Below are 20,552 nucleotides of genomic sequence, written 5' to 3'. Positions count from 1 at the left end.
AATGTAATCCCATTAGGTTAAAAATTATATTGCATCAACAGTGCCGTTATCCTCTCAAGGGTACTGGAGTAGGCCTACTGCAAACAGAGGTGCCAATAATTTTTACACCTATCTTTTAGAGTTTTAATTATTATTATGTATTTTAATTGTATTTAACCTTTCTCTAACTAGGCAAGTCAGTTAAGAACAAATTCTTATTTACAATGATGGCATACACTGGCCAAACCCGGACAACGCTGGGCCAATTGTGCGCCGCCCTATGGGACTCCCAATCATGGCCAGTTGTGATACTGGTTCCAACCAGGCTAGTGTAGTGACGCCTCTAGCGCTGCGATGCAGTGCCTTAGACCGCTGAACCAGGGTGTCTGTAGTGACGCCTCTAGCGTTGAGATGCAGTGCCTTAGACCGCTGTGCCACTTAAACAAAATCTTTACCAGAGCAATTGTATTAGCATAAAATAATATACATTTCCTATTTGTTTTGCATATAATATAGAAATTCTATTTATTTTATACAATTTTTTTTGCTCATTTTTTATCAAGGGTGCCAATAATTGTGGACCACCCTGAACACATGACATCATATCCCCAATAGGTAGCATCTTCAGCACATTCAGAGTTAAACACACATTTCAGTGTTCAACACAGAAACAACAAATATCAATGCCTTTTCCATATATCAATACATTTTGCATTCTTCTCTAATTAGCATATTTAATACTGTGCAGTCTATTTCAGTTTCGAGTACACTTGCCTTGCACTTCAGAGGTTCCCCTTTTTTTTTTAATTTGGTTAAAATTCTAGTCTATTACACATGACAAAGTGAAGACTGATTTGAATTAAAAATGTCACACATTCCAGCCATCATTACATTTAACATCAACTTTGTTACATGAAATGCAAATGTGATTCCAGAAAGTCAAAAACTATATTCCATTAACAGTTGTCATCTGTTGTTTTAACTTGTTGGTTGAAAAACAAAATGGTATCTTCTGATTGAGAATGTCTGTTTGTGTTTGGTAGGGCTGTAATGTTTATTGAGCAACCATGTAAAAAAATCCCCCTGGAACTCATTGGCTTTAACAGTCCAAAGTGAAGGTTGCAGAGGTCACGTTTTCACATTCTGCTTTTTTGAGCCTCACTAGAATATGTGCAACCAAACAAAAATGAGTGCACATGGCGAGCATTGCCTGGTCCATTAACACAATAACAAAGTAATTTCTGTCATTAGTGGTACAACATTATTGCACAATAACTGTTTTTGGACTGTGGGTGATAGAATTAAAAAAACATTTAATCAGGTCAGGTTATCCTTAAGTTTGATCGGGTACATTTACTGTTTCTACAGACCGTTAGTGTCAGAAGGCTGCTTGTTGAGAACATCCAGGGCCGTCTGAGTCTCCTTTTGTCTGTCTATGGAGCAGTTGGACACAGCATTGGCCACCTGGCAGAACTTGCGCAGTATAATCTCCCTTAGGAGCAGGTAAACCCAAGGGTCCAGGATCTGGTTCAGAGAGGCCAGGCGAATGGCGGTGAGAAAGAAGTTGCAGTCCACCTGGATGTCTTGACTAGGAGTGAAAGACACTTCTGCCGGTTTGCAGTGATGTGACGACGTCTGTGTCGAGATCATTCTTAACATCAGCACCTAAAGAAGAGAATTAGTGAAAATTGAATCAAGAGTACCTTGGAGGGTCTCGCTTTACTTAACATCATTACTAATTTATAGTTATGAGATACCAACTCTTGAAATTCCTTCTGTCACTACATATTTCGGTAAAACGGCTTTTAGTTTCTACACACCACACATACTGGAAAAAAACAACAGTTGGACGCATTGGGAACATGGTAATGTTATTTCATTAAAAAAATGGTGTATGTTTCTGATGATCCTGCCTTCATTATGTAATTGTTTGGTTTTGTCATGCAGGTCTCACTTTTTTTTATTTGATTATGTCACTTAGATTAACGCACGGGTGCGTCCAATGGATTTTAATCAGCTTTCAGAAGCTGCGGTTAACATGTGGTTGTCCTTCATCTGATTAAGATGATCCAATCACTAACTGATTGAGATTTGTTGTGGCTGCACATGGTAATAAAATGTGTCTCATCTGCCCACTGCAAATTAATCCAACGTGCCTCAGACATCCCCTTATGACAAGCTGTATAAATAGACAGAAAACAGCACAGTTTTATATATTATATTATATATATTATATATTATATTATATTATTATCCAACCGATTTAAGACTGGTCATAATACTGTTCCGGGTAACCTAGCCCTGTCCACAGCCTGTCCTATCCCTAAGAAAGTCATTGCCCAAACAAGCTGAGTATCTAGATGTGTGTACAAAATACAGTTAATGCACAGTATAAATAAAACACTTAGGCCTTATTACACTTAGGCCTTATTGCACATTGTAGAAACAGAAACAGGTTCAACTATAGAGTATGCCAAAAAGTTAATCTAATGGTGCAACGCATTTACCAAAACAGGTCTCTGGACAGGGTTGATATTTATGCATGGATGTAAACCATTCTACTGAAACAGCCAATGCTATTTTCTGGAGTGCATTAAATCTAAACTGGACATCGGTGAAGTCGGCACAGTCTTTTTGGATCTTGAAAAGGCCTTTGAAACTGTGAATCATGATGTCCTCTTATCCACACTATCATCCCTTAATGTGTCCACTGAAGTCATTAGTTGGATGTATTCCTATCTGACAAACAGAAGTCAAAGGGTTCGTTTGGGAGACACTCAGTCGGACTCTACTATAACATTGGGGTCCCACAAGGGTCAATATTAGGTCCCCTTCTGATTACCATCTATATAAATGATCTCCCACATGTATGCAGATGATACACTCCACAAAATAACTGAAGATATTTTACATGTTTCTAAATGGATGACTAATTATTGCCTGCATTTAAATATTGACAAGACTGTTTCTTCTCTAAGAAATCCATTGATTCTTCTCAACGAGCTGTTCATGTTAATGGAGATAATCTGAAAGTTGTGTCTAATTTCAGGTATCTTGATGTCATTTTGGACTCCAACTTGACATTTTTTTAATTTTACCTTTATTTAACTAGGCAAGTCAGTTAAGAACAAATTCTTATTTTCAATGACGGCCTAGGAACAGTGGGTTAACTGCCTGTTCAGGGGCAGAACGAGAGATTTGTACCTTGTCAGCTCAGGGATTCGAACTTGCAACCTTTCGGTTACTAGTCCAACGCTCTAACCAGTAGGCTACCCTGCCGCCCCTGAAGAAGGTGGTTAACCCGGTCAAGTTTGGATTATCCAACTTTATGTTTATAAAACCTTTCCTTTGCCTGGATGCCGCCAAACTATATATGCAAATATGCATGCTATGATCTTCTCACATCTGAGATATTGCCTCACACGCTGGTCACAAGCAGGAGCTCCTATTCTGAAACCAATTGAATCACTCTACAAACAAACACTTAAGGTTTTTGATAACAAACCAAACAGTTACAACCATTGTCATATAATTTACAAACATAACTTATTTTAGTCTGGATAGCTTTAAGCATTATGTAGATGAAAACCTTGTCTTTAAGATCTTGCATGGTCTTGCCCCTCCACCCCTATGCCGGTATATCATGCTCAAGGAAAGCACCACCGGGATAACAAGGGTAGTAATTAGAGGGAATTGCGTTGTCCCTTTTTGACACAGTGCAATCGGTCAATCGGCCTTCTCTGTTAGAGCTACAGTATACTGGAATGCAATGCCCATGGACTTGAGAAGCTGCACTGATTCTGGGATTTTTTTTATTGATATTGAAAACATGGCTAAAATCTATCCAAACCTGTACACAAGTTATCTGTGGTTCATCATATGTAAAATTACAGTTGATAATTGTCACGCCCTGGCCTTAGTTTTCTTTGTTTTCTTTATTATTTTGGTTAGGTCAGGGTGTGACATGGGGGATTTATGTGTTTGTCTGGTCTAGGGGTTTCGTATGTTTATGGGGTGTTCTCTAGTCTAGGTGTTTATGTAAGTCTATGGTTGCCTAGATTGGTTCTCATTTAGAGGCAGGTGTTTATCGTTGTCTCTGATTTGGAACCATATTTAGGCAGCCATGTTCTTTGGGTGTTTTGTAGGTGATTGTTTCCTGTGTCTGTACCACACGGGACTGTTTCTTTGCCAGTTCACTTTGTTATTTTGTATTTGTGTTCATGTTCAGTTTTCCCTATTAAAACATGGACACCTACCACGCTGCATATTGGTCCGATCCTTGTTTCACCTCTTCAGAGGAAGAGGAGGAAATCTGCCATGACAATGATAGTGTTGTTGTTAGAATTATATATTATTGGATGTAATGTATTTGTATTTTGTATTGTTTAGTGAGTATTTGTATAGTGGCTGTGTAAAGGTCCTTACATGCCCAGGGACTACAGGTGAAAATGTGCTTTTGGATAACCCCAGGCACATTTACATGGATGTTGAATTATTGTAATATTGATGTTGATTAATGTGCATTGTCCCCTATAAATAAATCAAATGAAAAACAGTGCCTTCAGAAAGTATTCATACCCCTTGATTTATTCCACATTTTGTTGTTAGACTGAATTCAAAATGGATTTGTTTTTTTTATCTCACTTATCTATACACAATACCCCATAATGACCAAGTAAAAACATGTTTTTATCATTTGTTGCACATTTATTGATAATGAAATACAGATATTGAATTTACATATGCATTCACACCCGAGTCAATAAGTGTTAGAATCAACTTTGGAAGAGACTATTTTGGCAGTGATTACAGATGTGACTCTTTCTGAGTAAGTCTCCTCTAAGAGCTTTGCACACCTAGATTGTACAATATTTGCACATTCTTTAAAATTCTTCAAGCTCTATTAAGTTGGTTGTTGATCATTGCAAGACAGCCATTTTCAAGTCTTGACATATATTTTCAAACCGATTTAAGTCAAAACTGTAACTAGGCCACTCAGGAACATTCAATGTAGTCTTGGTAAGCAACTCCAGTGTATATTTGGCCTTATGTTTTAGGTTATTGTCCTCCTGAAAGGTAGGAGCATGGATCAGAAAACCAGTCAGTATCTGGTGTGACCACCATTTGCCTCATGCTGTGCGAAACATCTCGTTCACATAAAGTTGATCAGGCTGTTGAGTGTGGCCTGTGAAATGGGGCAGCTAGTGTAGCTATTCCCTCCGCAAGGCAATCAAACAAGCTAAGTGTCAGTATAGAGACTAAGTAGAGTCGCAATTCAACGGCTCAGACACAAGAGGTATGTGGCAGGTTCAACAGTCAATCATGGATTACAAAAAGAAAACCAGCCCCGTTGCGGCCCAGGATGTCTTGCTCCCAGACAGACAATAAAGTGCCACTAACACGACCCGCTACCAAAACCTGCGTGCTCTCCTTCACTGCAGCCGACGTGAGTAAAACATTTAAACGTGTTAACCCTCGCAAGGCTGCAGGCCCAGACGGCATCCCAAGCCGCATCCTCAGAGCATGCGCAGACCAGCTGGCTGGTGTGTTTACGGACATATTCAATCAATCCTTATCCCAATCTGCTGATCCCACATGCTTCAAGAGGGCCACCATTGTTCCTGTTCCCAAGAAAGCTAAGGTAACTGAGCTAAACGACTACCGCCCCATAGCACTCACTTCCGTCATCATGAAGTGCTTTGTGAGACTAGTCAAGGACCATATCACCTCACACCCTAGACCCACTCCAATTTGCTTACCTCCCCAATAAGTCCATCTGGACAAGAGGAAAACCTATGTGAGAATGCTGTTCATCGACTACAGCTCAGCATTGAACACCACAGTTTCATCAGCTGTCCGCGTGGCTGGTCTAAAACGATCTCCCAGGTGAAGAAGCCGGATGTGTCGGTCCTGGGTACTGAATTATTAAGAATCGAAGATGGCATAGCAGTCGGATATGTGTCTTTGTTTTGTCCCGTTCCGTGTATTATTATTATTTATTTAATTACCTTTATTAGGCAAGTCAGTTAAAGAACAAATTCTTATTTTCAATGATGGCCTAGGAACAGTGGGTTAACTGCCTGTTCAGGGGCAGAACGACAGATTTGTACCTTGTCAGCTCGGGGTTTGAACTTGCAACCTTCCGGGTACTAGCCCAACGCTCTAACCACTAGGCTACCCTGCCGCCCCAAGTATACTGTATATCCCGTGTATATATCGTTTTCTTCATATATATTTTATATATTTATATCTCACTTTCCATCTATGGACTGAATATACTCTCCTGCCACCCGCCTCACCCAATGTGGTATGGATCTGATATTTTTATACTTTCAAACTGGAAATCCCTTCAGAAGCTAGACAACTAACTAACTACTAGCTAGTAGTCAGTTAACTCGGACATCAGCCAGCCTCAACCCGGTCAATTCCTGCAAGTCTGCACAGCGCGATATCAACCCAGAGCATATTGGACTGCTTTTTCTCTACCACATCTCCGGATTCCTACCGCAAGCTCTGAACCTTTACACCAGATCATCGCAAATAGCTAGCTGCTATCAAAGTGGCTACTCCAGGCTAATGTCTCTGTCCCGAAGCAAGCACCAGCTAGCCTCGAGCTAGGCCCATCTCCCAGCAAGCCAAAGAGATCCACCAGCCAATTCTTGGGCTACAATACCTATTTTGCCAATTGGCCTGGACCCTCTACTGCCGACACGGAGCCCCGCTGATCCATCACGACTGGTCTGCCGAGGTAACCGTCCGAGGTGGTCTAAACAGGCTCTTCCGTTGTGACGTCGCCGGATGCCCAACTGCTAGCCCCGGCCCGCTAGCTGTCTGAATCGCCGTGTCTCCAGCTTGTCTAGCGTAGCAGCGACTACGGAATTGGCTCCCTGACTCATCTAGTGCTGCTCATTGGACCCTATGATCACTCGGCTACACATACCTCTTCCTAATGGCAATAAGCCTGGTCTATTGCTGTATTGATTAGTGATCATTGTCTTATTTCACTGTAGAGCCCCTAGCCCTGGCCAATATGCCTTAGATAGCCCTTTTGTTCCACCCACACACATGCAGTGACCTCATCTGAATTAAAAGTGCTTTCCTCACCATCTTACATAAACATGCTCCATTCAAAAAATGTAGAACTAAGAACAGATATAGCCCTTGGTTCACCCCAGACTTGACTGCCCTTGACCAGCACAAAAACATCCTGTGGCATTCTGCATTAGCATCGACTAGCCCCCGCGATATGCAACTTTTCAGGGAAGTCAGGAAGCCATATACTCGGTCAGTTAGGAAAGTTAAGACTAGCATTTTCAAACAGAAATTTGCATCCTGTTCTGAAAGAGCTGCAAAATCTGGATCCCTACAAATCAGCTAGACAATCTGGACCTTCTCTTTCTAAAATTATCCGCCGAAATTGTTGCAACCCCTATTACTAGCCTGTTCAACCTCTCTTTCCTATCATCTGAGATCCCCAAAGATTGGAAAGCTGCCGCGGTCTTCAAAGGGGGAGACAATCTAGACCCAAACAAGTTCAAAAACAGATCACCGACCATTTCGAATCCCACCGTACCTTCTCCACTATGCAATCTGGTGTCCGACCTGGTCATGGGTGCACCTCAGCCACGCTCAAGGTCCTAAATGATATCATAACTGCCATCGATAAAAGACAGTACTGTGTAGCCGTCTTCATCAACCTGGCCAAGGCTTTCGACTCTGTCAATCACCTCATTCTTATAGGCAGACTCAATAGCCTTGGTTTCTCTAATGACTGCCCCGCCTGGTTCACCAACTACTTCTCAGATAGAGTTCCATGTGTCAAATTCGGAGGGCCTGTTGTCGGGACCTCTGGTAGTCTATGTGGGTGCTACAGGGTTCAATTCTCAGGCCGACTCTTTTCTATGTACAGTATATATCAACTATGTCGCTCTTGCTGCTGCCGATTCTCTGATCTACCTCTACGCAGAAGACACCATTCTGTATACATCTGGCCCTTCTTTGGACACTGTGTTAACAAATCTCCAAATGAGCTTCAATGCCATACAACACTCCTTCCGTGGCCTCCAACTGCTTTTAAATGCTAATAAAACTAAATGCATGTTCTTTAACCGATTTGTTGCCCTCACCCGCCCGCCCGACTAGCATCATTACTCTGGACGGTTCTGACTTGTTCTGAATATGTGGACAACTACAAATACCTAGGTTTCTGGTTAGACTGTCAACTCTCCTTCTAGACATTAAGCAAATGTACACTATAAATTGCTGGGTTAAAAACAACCTAATTTGGGTTATTTGGTAACCCATCGCTGTGTAAGTATTGGACAGAACACACCCTGAGTTTTTTTGATCCAGCCAGTTGGGTTGTGTGAATAAAACAACATGTTGAGTTGTTGGGATTACACAAACATGGGTTAAACAGTTGGATATTTTTTACTTTCATGCTGGGTTGACCTAGCAGCTGGGTCTTTTTTAATGTAATTCTCAAGGTTTTTTCAGAAGGTGTTGCTTATTAGGGGCGTAGCTTTCAGATATATCTTATTGGTGACCCTTGACAGTAAATGCAATTCCTGTACCTCATGTTAGGTTTACAAACTGCAAATAAAATTGCCCTAAAATCTTAAGCATTTTACACATTCTTCCAGAATATTAGATGATTTATTACATTATAATAAGGTGACATCTATCCCAACAATGGAATTTGTTTAGGATTTTCACACTCTGTTGTGATGTGACTATCATTGTTGTGCCATGACTTTCCCTCCTGGTCAAGGATCAAAGACAGCACCCCCTCTCTCACCAGAGAGGAAGAGGGGGGAAATTGGGCTGGTTGATGACTAATGACCGGTTGTAAAAAGTCTCTCTCTGGCCCTTTTCAGTATGGAGAATGGAATGTCTGAGGGTTACAACAGAGAGATTTTACAAAACTCCAACATCCAAAAGTGGATAATGAAACAATATTTCTACACAAAGAATGTGGTAAATGGTCAGGAGGATAATTTATTGTTTGGTGATATCATTGAAGACGTTATAATGGAAACATTGTAACTTTAACCTTTTTGGGATAAGGGGCAGCATTTTCACTTTTGGATGAATAGCGTGCCCAGAGTGAACTGCCTCCTACTCTGTCCCAGATGCTAATATATGCATATTATTATTAGTATTGGATAGAAAACACTGAAGTTTCTAACAATGTTTGAATGATGTCTGTGAGTATAACAGAACTCATATGGCAGGTGAAAACCTGAGAAAAAAATCCAACCAGGAAGTGGGAAATCTGAGGTTTGTAGTTTTTCAACTCAGCCCCCATTGAAGATACAGTGGGATATTAGTTATGTTTCACTTCCCAAGGCTTCCATTAGATGTCAACAGTATTTAGAACCTGTTTTGAGGATTCTACTCTAAAGGAGGGGCTCATAAGGGCTATTTGAGTGAGTGGTCTGGCAGAGTGCCACAGCCTCGGTCTGGCGCGCTCACGTGAAAAGGTAGCTACGTTCCACTTCATTTGTACAGACAAAGGAATTGTCAGGTTGGAACATTAATGAAGTTTTATGTTAAAAACATCCATACTTAGTTTGGCATGTTTCTACGGGCTGTAACGGAACTTTTTGAACTTTTCATCCGACGTTCGGCGCGACCTGAACGCGCTTTTGGATTTGTTTACCAAACGCCCTAACAAAAGCAGATATTTGGACATAAATGATGGACATTATCGAACAAACTGGGATTGCATTCTGATGAAGATCATCAAAGTTAAGTGAATATTTAAAATGCTATTTCTGAGTAATGTTGACTACCCTATTGGCGGGTATCTTTATGGCTGCTTTGTTGTCTAAAGGCTGTACTCAGATTATTGCATGGTTTGCTTTCTCCGTAAAGTTTTTTTGAAATCTGACACAGCGGTTGCATTAAGGAGAAGTTTATCTAAAGTTCCATGTATAATAGTCATATCTATCAATGTTAATTATGAGTATTTCTGTAAATTGATGTGGCTCTCTGCACAATCACCGCAACTACTGAACGTAACGAGCCAATGTAAACTCTGATTTTTTTATTTAAATATGAACCTTATCAAACAAAACATACATGTATTGTGTAACATGAAGTCCTATGAGTGTCATCTGATGAAGATCATCAAAGGTTAGTGATTAATTTAATCTCTTTCTGCTTTTTGTTACTCCTCTCTTTGGCGGTGACCTAACAATCGTTTGTGGTGCTTTCGCTGTAAATCCTTTTTGAAATCAGCCACTGGCTGGATTAACAAGAATTTTATCTTGAAAATGGTGTAAAATACTTGTATGCTTGAGGAATTTTAATGATGAGATTTTTATTGTTTTGAATTTGGTGCCCTGCACTTTCACTGGCTGTTGCGGGGGGTTCCGTCCTAGACAGGTTAAAAGCTTTCACAATGTATATGTCAGAGTTACATCTAAATGTTATAAAACTTATGTGATTAAATATGAAACTGTTTGTGAGAAGATGAAATGTGACTTTAGCCTTCTTAAATAGATAATTGTTTTTTTATGTAAAGTTTTACCCAGTCAGTAACCACGCCCATGTGAGCACAGACATTATGCCAAAAGGATGGAATGCTTAAAAAGGACTCCTAACGAAACTGACGGTAAGACGGACGTCACAAATGGTTTAAAACTATTAGACCAGAAAACATGGAGCTGTGGCTACACGTTGAAATGGCTGCCATTGAAATACGGACCAAAACATGTCGGGTTACTACCGGTGTGGAAAGTGGTCTTAGCTGTACCCTGAATAATCAACCACAAGACCAGAAAGTGTGGAGCTGTGGCTACAAGTGGAAATTGTTAGATTCTACCAGACCAGAGAACGTGAAGACCAGCATGACCAACAGCATGAAGGTGAAGACTAGACATTCAGTCTGCAGCTGTAATGTAAAGTAGTCTAGAAATTTGACCAAAGACACAAGGGAGATCCCATGAAACGACAATTGGAACATCTGAAGGATCCAATCTAATGGACAACTAGAGACTTTCTGACTAATTACTCCCCATAGACAGACCAGGCGATTTCAACAAAGAGACGACAAAGACATACAAGCGTAAATATGTGTGGCATTTCTAAATCAGAATGAGCAGTTGTTAGGGCACTATATATCCACATTTATGATGAGCGTGTTTTTCAACTGTATGTATGATAGTTGAATTACTTTGTCTCTCCTTCTCCCGCTCTTTCTTTCCCCACCCCTTTCACTGTGTAACAAGCTGTCATATCGGGATAGTCCACTAGGGACTTTATTGCATTATGTTAATAATCAATGTAAAACCGATCCTGTGCGTTTTATGTAATTCTGTGTGATTATTTAGTTAGTTAGTAAATAATTAAGCCAATTTATGTATCGCTGAGTATTCATGTAGACTAGGGTTTGTGCGGATTTAATGGATTATGCGACATTCAGAATGAGACTGATGAGGTAATAATAATTAATGGATGACTAATATGATAATGATATATTCTGATATTCTTGAGTTAATTCGGGAAACGATAACTCATTAAACAAACTTTTTCTGTGGTGCACCAAGATTGCTGATCAGTTAATTGCTACATGATTAATTGCTACATGACGTAATTAATTAAACAGTTAATTGACTTGATACAATTATCTTCAACGCATTAATGACAGTCACGTCACGACAAATGTGAGGACTACTATTTATCGAATAATTACCTTCTACGTTTAATTATTACTCTATGAAATTAATCATGTAATAATTAACTCATTAGGAATTTGGGGCACCACAAAAAAAGTTTGCTTAATTAGTTACCGTTTCCCGAATTAACTCAAGAATATATAGATATCATACAGGTCATCAATTATTATTTCCTCATATCAGTCCTATTGTGACCGTCGTAGCTTCCGTAAATCTGCACAAACCCGAGTCTCACTGATCATTCCGTACCACACAAATTGATTTGATTATTTATTTACTAACAAGCTAAATGATAACATAAAATACACATACGTTATTGATTAGAAAATCAATACGATGACAACAGGTCCCTAGCAAACCCACATATGACACGTGTTACACAAGATGGAGATTTAAAAAGAGAGCGAGAGAGAAAGTGAAGCAACACTTAGATACATTTGTAAACTACGCTTAGTTTAGCACTAATACCTTGCCCCGAACTGTCGCTCTTAGGTAAGAAGTAATGAATGTATTTACGTGTTGAAGATCTTCGTCAGGTATCTCTGTTGCTGGGTTTCGCTTGGGGATAAGGTTTCAACGGAGGCTTGGTCTTTGGATGACCTTCTCCTTCATAAGTCTCTGATTGTCCACAAGATGTCACACTGTCCTTAGTTTTCTGTTTACTTCCACTGGAAGAGTGATCTCCTGAGGACGGCTAATCAGTAATGTCGATGATCCCAGAGTCGTGATGAAAGCCATTTCGACAAACATTTATTTGAAGAGCATAACCGGATAGTCTTGCTTAAAATCACCTTCTTAGATACAGTATTTAGAACAGCTACTCAACCGTAGCATTGATTGTTACGAGGTTACTTTGTCTTCTTCAACCTCGTGTTGCATTTACGGGGTCGCGACTAATCGTACACCTCAGCTGCAGCTCGTGGTCATTCTAGTCTGATATTTTAATTATTACCTCAAATGCTTTATACCCTCAGATAGAAAGGGGGCGTTTACATCTTGCAGACATGCTCTCTGGGTTCCCTGGGGTGTAGCTAAAGCAAGGTATCACATTTTACTATGATCCCGTTAGATAACTAAAATCACAATCTTATCGTCACAAAAACATTGTCTTTATCTTGGATATTTTCCACACAACGTAAAGTATGTAAACATGATATACACTGTATGTTTTCATTATAACATCTTCATACAACTTTTATTGACCTCACAAAATAGACATTAATCTTCCACATTCCATCTATCATCATGACCAACATTCGGAGGATGAAATTAAAAGTAGATACTTTTTCCACTTGGAACCGGTAGGTTCGCTAGACCTTGTTCATGGTTTCCTCAAGCAGAAGAGTGATGGAATTATGTGGTTTCCACATCACCAACAAACTAGCATGGTCCAAGCACACCAAGAAAGGTTGTGAAGAGGGCATGACAAAACCTATTCCCCCTCAGGAGACTGAAAAGATTGGGCATGGGTCCTCAGATCCTCAAAAGGTTATACAGCTGCACCATCAAGAGCATCCTGACTGGTAATATCACTGCCTGGTATGGCAACTGCTCGGCCTCCGACTGCAAGGCACTACAGAGGGTAGTGCGTACGGTCCAGTACATCACTGGGGCCAAGCTTCCTCTCATCCAGGACCTCTATATCCAGGTGGTGTCAGAGGAAGGCGCTAAAAACTGTCAAAGACTCCAGCCCCCCAAGTCATAGACTGTTCTCTCTGCTACCGCACGGCAAGCGGTACCAGAGCGCCAAATCTAGGTCCAAGAGTCTAAACAGACTCCTGAACATCTAATCAAATGGCTACCCAGACTATTTGCATTGCCCCACCTCCAGCCCTGTTGTGCTACACTCTGTTATTATCTATGCATAGTCACTTCAATAACTATTATTAAGAGTTATTAATTACCTCGACTGACCGGTGCCCCCGCACATTGACTCTGTACCGATACCCCTTGTATATGGTCTCGCTATTGTTATTTTATTGCTGCTCTTTAAATACTTGTTCCTTTACTTTCTTGTTTTTATTCATTTTTTCAACTGCATTGTTGGTTCAAACCAAGCTGCTTACCTATTGCAGATTCAGTCTTCCCAGCCTAGTGCAGGTCTACAATTTTGTTTCTGGTGTCCTTTGACAGCTCTTTGGTCTTGGCCATAGTGGAGTTTGGAATGTGACTGTTTCAGGTTGTGGACAGGTGTCTTTTATACTGATAACAAGTTCAAACAGGTGCCATTAATACAGGTAACGAGTGGAGGACAGAGGAGTCTCTTAAAGAAGAAGTTACAGGTCTGTGAGAGCCAGAAATCTTGCTTGTTTGTAGGTGACCAAATACTTATTTTCCACCATAATTTGCAAATAAAAATAATAAAAAATCCTACAATATGATTTTCTGGATTTTTTTTCTCCCTCATTTTGTCTGTCATAGTTGAAGTGTACCTATGGTGAAAATTACAGGCATCTCATCTTTTTAAATGGGAGAACTTGCACAATTGGTGGCTGACTAAATACTTTTTTTGCCCCACTGTAGTTCTTCCCGGACAGCGTGTCAGTGAATTCCTGTAGTGGGCCCATGGTTTGTTCACTGACTCCAACACATCAATTTCCTGATAGTTGGTCACCAGGTGCATGCTTTTCTTCTCTGAATCCAGGACCCGGGCTATGGCCTTTTCTTGTTCCAGGATTCATTCTATCATCTTCTGTCTTGACCCCCACCTGGTTGGGGACTGTGATGAGCTGGTGAGTGTGTAGACTGAGCTCAGTCTGTGCTAGAAACAAGTCTCTCCTCTTCTTCCAGCTGAAGGAAAAGATACTGACCACCTTCTTGCACAACCCAATGGCATGGTCAACTCGTGTGTCTTTCCCACCATTCTCTGAAAATAATGAAGAAAGAAAGGATTCTAAGAATGTCAGCATGTTCAACAATGTGACAAGTACAGCATTCAGTTGACCTGTCAAACCAACCCCCCCCCCCCCCCCCCCCACACACGTCTATTCTATTGTTTAGGAATGTTTGACCACTAGCTATTTTAATATGTAATTTATATAATAACTTCGATTGAAAATGTATTAATTTACATGTTGTTGTTATAATTAAAACAGCCTGTGGTTATTTGCTGTTGGATTGGCAGAATGACACAACTACTAACACATTAGCCTACAGCTGGCCTGAACATATTTTTTGAATGCACTTTAATTATCCAATGTCACACTTACCGAGGTCAAGCCTGTGCCCAAGGCAGGCGGATCCAGTTGTTCAAGCGCAACACGTTTATCATGTTGCTCCCGCTGTCAGTTGTCATGCACACCTGTCGGTCTTCGCTCATCTTCCACGATGTCAGAGAGTATTTGAGACCCTGGGCTATTACTTCACCCGTATGATCATCGGGGAAGTAAGACGTCTGGAGGCAGACATTTTGGCAGGGTTTCTTCAGTGAAATACTTGTGGCTTGGCAACTGATATTTGTGGTCAACTGTACCTAGCAGCTTCTTAACTTCTTGGTGACATGGGGCAGTATTTTCACGTCCGGATGAAATGCTGGCCCAAATTCAACTGCCTGCTACTCATCCCCAGATGGTAAGATATGCATATTATTAATAGATTTGGATAGAAAATAAAATATTTTTCTTTTTTTTAGGTCACTCTCTTTTCAATGAGTTTTCATTGGGAATCCAGATTTGCAGTTCCTATCGCTTCCACTGGATGTCAACAATCTTTAGAAATTGGTTGAGGTTATTCCTTTGTGTAATGAATAAGTACGGCAATCTTGAACGAGGGTCACTTGAAGTGTACTGTTAGATGACCAGAAAGCTAGCTACAGTTTGTTTTCCTCCTGTATTGAACACAGATCATCCCGACTTCAATTTTATTGATTATTTACATAAAAAAATACCTAAAGTTGTATTACAAAAGTAGTTTGAAATGTTTTGGCAAAGTTTACTTTTGAAACTTTGAAAAAAAGGTAACTTTTGAGATATTTTGTAGTCACGTTGCGCAAGTTGGAACCGGTGTTTTTCTGGATCAAAAGCGCCAAATAAATTGACATTTTGGATATATATCGATGGAATTAATCGAACAAAAGGACCATTTGTGATGTTTATGGGACATATTGGAGTGCCAACAAAAGAAGCTCGTCAAAGGTAAGGCATGAATTATATTTTTATATCTGCGTTTGTGTCGCGCCTGCAGGGTTGAAATATGTTTTCTCTCTTTGTTTACGGAGGTGCTATCCTCAGATAATAGCATCATTTGCTTTCGCCGAAAAGCCTTTTTGAAATCTGACATGTTGGCTGGATTCACAACAAGTGTATCTTTAATTTCTCTGCATTTTCCCTGGCTTTTGGCCAGGTGACATATTCCAAAGACGTTAAAGCCTGGCTTTTCTACTGTACAGATTGGAACCATATCTTTCGCTATGTAATAGGTCACTGCATCCATTATCTCCTTCCACCTCAAACTTTTCTTGTCGTAAGGGATTAGGTTTGAAAAGGATGTAGCTATGGTAGTTTGTCTTTTAGCACACGTTTTGGGAATCGAGCGACTGGAATCGGCATTGCGTAGTCTCACGCATTCCTCCCATTCCACCTCGTGTTTCAGTTGCAGGTGATGGAAGAGGTTAGTTGTCCTGCTGATTTTTTAAGCAATTGTCTTTCGACACATTTTGCACAGGACATTCGTTTGCCGAACCACTTCCATATTACTGAAAAAACATTGCTGCCCTTTTTGGGGATGATTTCATTCTCACGAGAGGCTGAGCTGGCTTCCTCACTTTCCATTTTGGTGGAACTCTTACCGCCGTTACACTTCTCTGCCGTGGTTACAATTAGTGAAAGGCTGTCTAGGGTTGTGATAGGTGGATAACCTCTGTGCACGTGTTGTCACACAATTGGGAAATGATTCAACATTGGGCTGACAGAGAAGAGACAGTGAGATGCTGCATTTGTGAACTTCTTGACGCTACCTATCCCGTTAGCGGGATAATTGTCATCAACAACCGATGAATTGCAGAGCGCCGCATTCAAATAATATTACTAAAAATATTTATTTTCATGAAATCACAAGTGCAATATAGCAAAACACAGCTTAGCATTTTGTTAATCCACCTGTCGTGCCAGATTTTGAAAATATGCTTTACAACGAAACCAATCCAAGCGTTTGTGTAAATTTATCGAGCACTAGACAAAACATTATGAACACCTAGCATCAAAGTAGCTTGGTCACGAAAATGTTTAGCTTATATCGTCAGATTCCGATAAGTTCTCCCATATATCGTGCATCCCTAAAAGTAATGATGGACTGTTGTTTCTCTTTGCTTATTTGAGCTGTTCTTACCATAATATGGACTTGGTATTTTACTAAATAGGAAAAGTGTCTGTACACCACCCTACCTTGTCACAACACAACTGATTGGCTCAAACGCATTAAGAAGGAAAGAAATTCCATAAATTAACTTTTAACAAGGCCCACCTGTGAATTGAAATGCATTCCAGGTGACTACCTCATGTAGCTGGTTGAGAGAATGGCAAGAGTGTGCAAAGCTTTCATCAAGGGAAAGGGTGGCAACTTTGAACAACCTCAAATATAAAATATATTTTGATTTGTTTAACACCTTTTTTGTTTACTACATGATTCCATATATGCTATTTCATAGTTGACGTCTTCACTATTATTCTACAATGTAGAAAATAGTAAAAATAAAGAACCCCTTGAATGAGTAGGTGTGTCCAAACGTTTGACTGGTACTATATGTTCAACTCATAGCTAGTTTATCCAGTGGCCATTTGGAAGGATAGGTACTGACTGAAATGTAGCCGGCTATTTAGCATGCTGGCTTATAATGGCCATGCAGTAGCCAACTATAGTTAGCTAACACACTTTTGTACATCGCGCTGTAATGTACAATACAATGACCTTATTTTAACACACCAAAAACGTAATACCTCCAGGTCAACTGTAATATGAATACCATTGTAAAGCACGATTACTTCCCTTTCCAGTAAAATCAATGATGAGACCTTCATGCTGCCTGTTTCTGCATGATTGAAGAAGGCAATGAGCTCCGTTGGGTCTTTTTAAAAAATGTGGAGTGAAACAGTTTTTTCAACTTTTCTGCAATACTATTTGGCTATTACCATGTCAATCGAAGCTTGAATAGAAACGTGGTTCTCTGCACAGACTGATGCCCACACAGTCCCATTAGTTTTAATTGCAGCCTTGTTTGAATGCAGTGGTTGTGCAAATTTGTACGGAATGGGGTTAGTCAACAGTAGCTAAGATAGCTAATCGTGGACACCAAATGACACAGCTACCTAGACTTGGGAGCTCATGGGCTCACAGGCTACATTAGCCAACTGGTTAGATATAATTACCCCACGGCAACAATAACTTTTCCACTTAGTTTTACACTGACCACCGCATTTAGGAGGATAGCTAATTACTGAAATGTAGCTGGCTAGACCACTGGCCAGGCAATAGACACTAACTTATTGTGGACACACAACCTATTCTTTGATACATTTGGGTTAACTTGCTGATATCAAACAACACATACCAGACCATTTGTGGAAAGGTCAAAATAACAACTAGTGGACTCATTTTTTTAATGATCAGTGAAACTAAAATAGATTGGTAGCTAGCTGATGAGGTTTTCATTTGGTTCAACAATTATGGACAATAACAGTAAACTCCAAAAAATCATCATAATCTTCTTAATATATATATATATATATATATATATATATATATATATATATATATATTTTAGGAGAAGGGAAGATTCAACTTTATTTAAGAAGATAATAGCATTTTTTCAGTTTTATGAGCAGAATGGCACTGTTGGGAGGAGAAGCTTCATTTCCAAAACTAATTTTCAAACGTGCCGCACTAGAAGAAAAAGACTTATGACAATAATCGTGTACATTTGCATGACAATTATTCGTTACCCAAAATGCCATAATCGTCACAGCCCTATTTCTTTCCCCAACTGTTTTGGTGATCAAACTGAAGCTGTTTCCCAAGTTGTTCAGTCGGTGTTAACTCGTGGGCGGTGTGAGCTAGCTAAACAGATTGCTTTGTAGAGCATATGTGTGACATCAAGCACCCAAGAACGTTAACTAATCACCTCAAGATGGCTAAACCAATCACCTGTGTGTCAATAAGGTTGTAAATGAGACCCTTCCTTTGGAACTTTAAGTAAAATGTGCGTTCTGTGAATTATTTGTCGTAATAATGTTAAATATGATTCTAGTATTTTAGAGAGTTCTACAACAAATTTCCAAATGCTATAAAACAAGAGGAAAATCACCAGAATGTACCAGTATAGGAAAACCACTAGAACTTACCAGTAAAGGAACCCAGCATATAAGCAGTACACACATGATTCCCAATAGTTGAATGACTGTCTCCGTGGTTAATCGTTCCCACTGCTTGGATGAGTGAGATGTGCCCGATTTCGTTTTGCAACGAATAACTAATCCACGAATTGTGACGACGTTGCAGGAGAAAGTCACAAGAAGTGAGAATATCCCAAGAACAGCGAAAGTGATGGAGAAAAACATGTTGCCCGGGACCTCTCTGTCTCCAGTGCTTATGAAGCACCAAGTGCCTGGCCATTGCAGCGTATAGTGCCCAACTCCTGCGACCGGCAACAGCGAGAAAAAAAGAACAAGACACAATATAACTGCCAGAATTTGCTTTGTCACACTTGTCTTCATGTGATTGGAGTACCAATGAGGACTTGTAATCGCCAATGCCCTCTCAATTGCCATTGCGCTGGCAAAGAATAGAGAACACAAGCCAAAAGTTGTCATACACACTCCAAAGAAAGCACACAGAATCCCCGATGAGTCTATGCGGTCCCATTTCAAATCGGCTCTGTAAACCGATATAACTATCGGGCTGGTGAGAAGCTGTCCAAACAGATCTGTCAATGCCAGCGACCCTATGCAGAGTAGGAATGACTTTTTCCTGTTATTTTCTTTTTTTCTGTACGAGCTATATACCAGCATAAGAGCGAGAGAATTGCCCACCATTCCCGTTACCATCATAGTAATAGGGAAAACAACTGATACGGATCCACAGCTGTCACTTTTGGTGACATTGCTCTCACGCAAAGACTTGTTGGATTCCAACATCTCTCCAGGAGAAGCGTTGCGCCTGGTATCCAAAGAGTCTCAGTTGTCGGAAATCATCCTCTATGTGAGGATACATACAGGCTAAGTCCACTATACACGCCCAGCACCCTCCAAGTGTTGTTGCAAAGCTACTGTGCGTAAAAACGCGTCACACTTTTTAAAGCACGGGAGGTGGGACTACCTGCAAGAGCATATGCACAATTTCAAAATTCGTCAGGTATAACTTTCTACACCAATTGCTCCAGGGGGCTAATTTTGGCAGCTGGACAAGGGCATAATATAAAGTGCATGTTCACTTTTCTGCTAAAATTACATTGTAAATATTTTAGCATAGGCCAATACCTAGTAGGCAGCTATGCCTTACATTGAATATTGTCCTAGGCTATTATTAATGGCTTTGATATAGCTATGATTGATCTTACTTGAACTAGGGGTTCTGATCCATTCTGAGTTCCACTGAAAAGCTTTTTTAAATGAGACATTTTGGCCTTGCTGCTGTTTTATTCAATCTTAGTTTTATCACAGCTTTTTCAGGGACCCATTGGAAGCTCCCTAAACCACATGGTTGGGAATCACTGACCTAGGACTCTTCAGAGCCATGGGAAAAGCCTAGTTGTTGCATTTAAGAAAATGTAGGCCTACTAGCCTAATTATCACAAGGCAAGCCTATATCCTTCACATTGTAGTTTACTTTTAATTCAATGCCATTTGCTAGCCTGATGACTCAAACTAAATTATTCTGCTGCTTTGTCATTCACTACATACA

The 20,552-nt window shown here is 40.2% G+C and overlaps 1 protein-coding gene across 1 annotated transcript; it reads right to left on the bottom strand.

Annotated features, from left to right (window-relative positions):
* Positions 1-365: 365 nt before the first annotated feature.
* Positions 366-19,917, bottom strand: ptger3 (prostaglandin E receptor 3 (subtype EP3)). Its single transcript, XM_021599913.2, has 2 exons — positions 18,995-19,917; positions 366-1,644 (listed from the first exon to the last, which is right to left on the bottom strand). Exons 1-2 carry the CDS (start codon positions 19,784-19,786, stop codon positions 1,342-1,344), a joined length of 1,095 nt encoding a protein of 364 aa, XP_021455588.2. The 5' UTR covers positions 19,787-19,917; the 3' UTR covers positions 366-1,341.
* Between the last annotated feature and the right edge of the window lie 635 nt (positions 19,918-20,552).

Source organism: Oncorhynchus mykiss, chromosome 4 (genome assembly GCF_013265735.2).
Source record: "Oncorhynchus mykiss isolate Arlee chromosome 4, USDA_OmykA_1.1, whole genome shotgun sequence".
Classification (NCBI taxonomy): Eukaryota; Metazoa; Chordata; class Actinopteri; order Salmoniformes; family Salmonidae; genus Oncorhynchus; species Oncorhynchus mykiss.
Note: the sequence above shows the minus strand (reverse complement) of the source record. Positions and strands in the feature narration are given on the sequence as shown.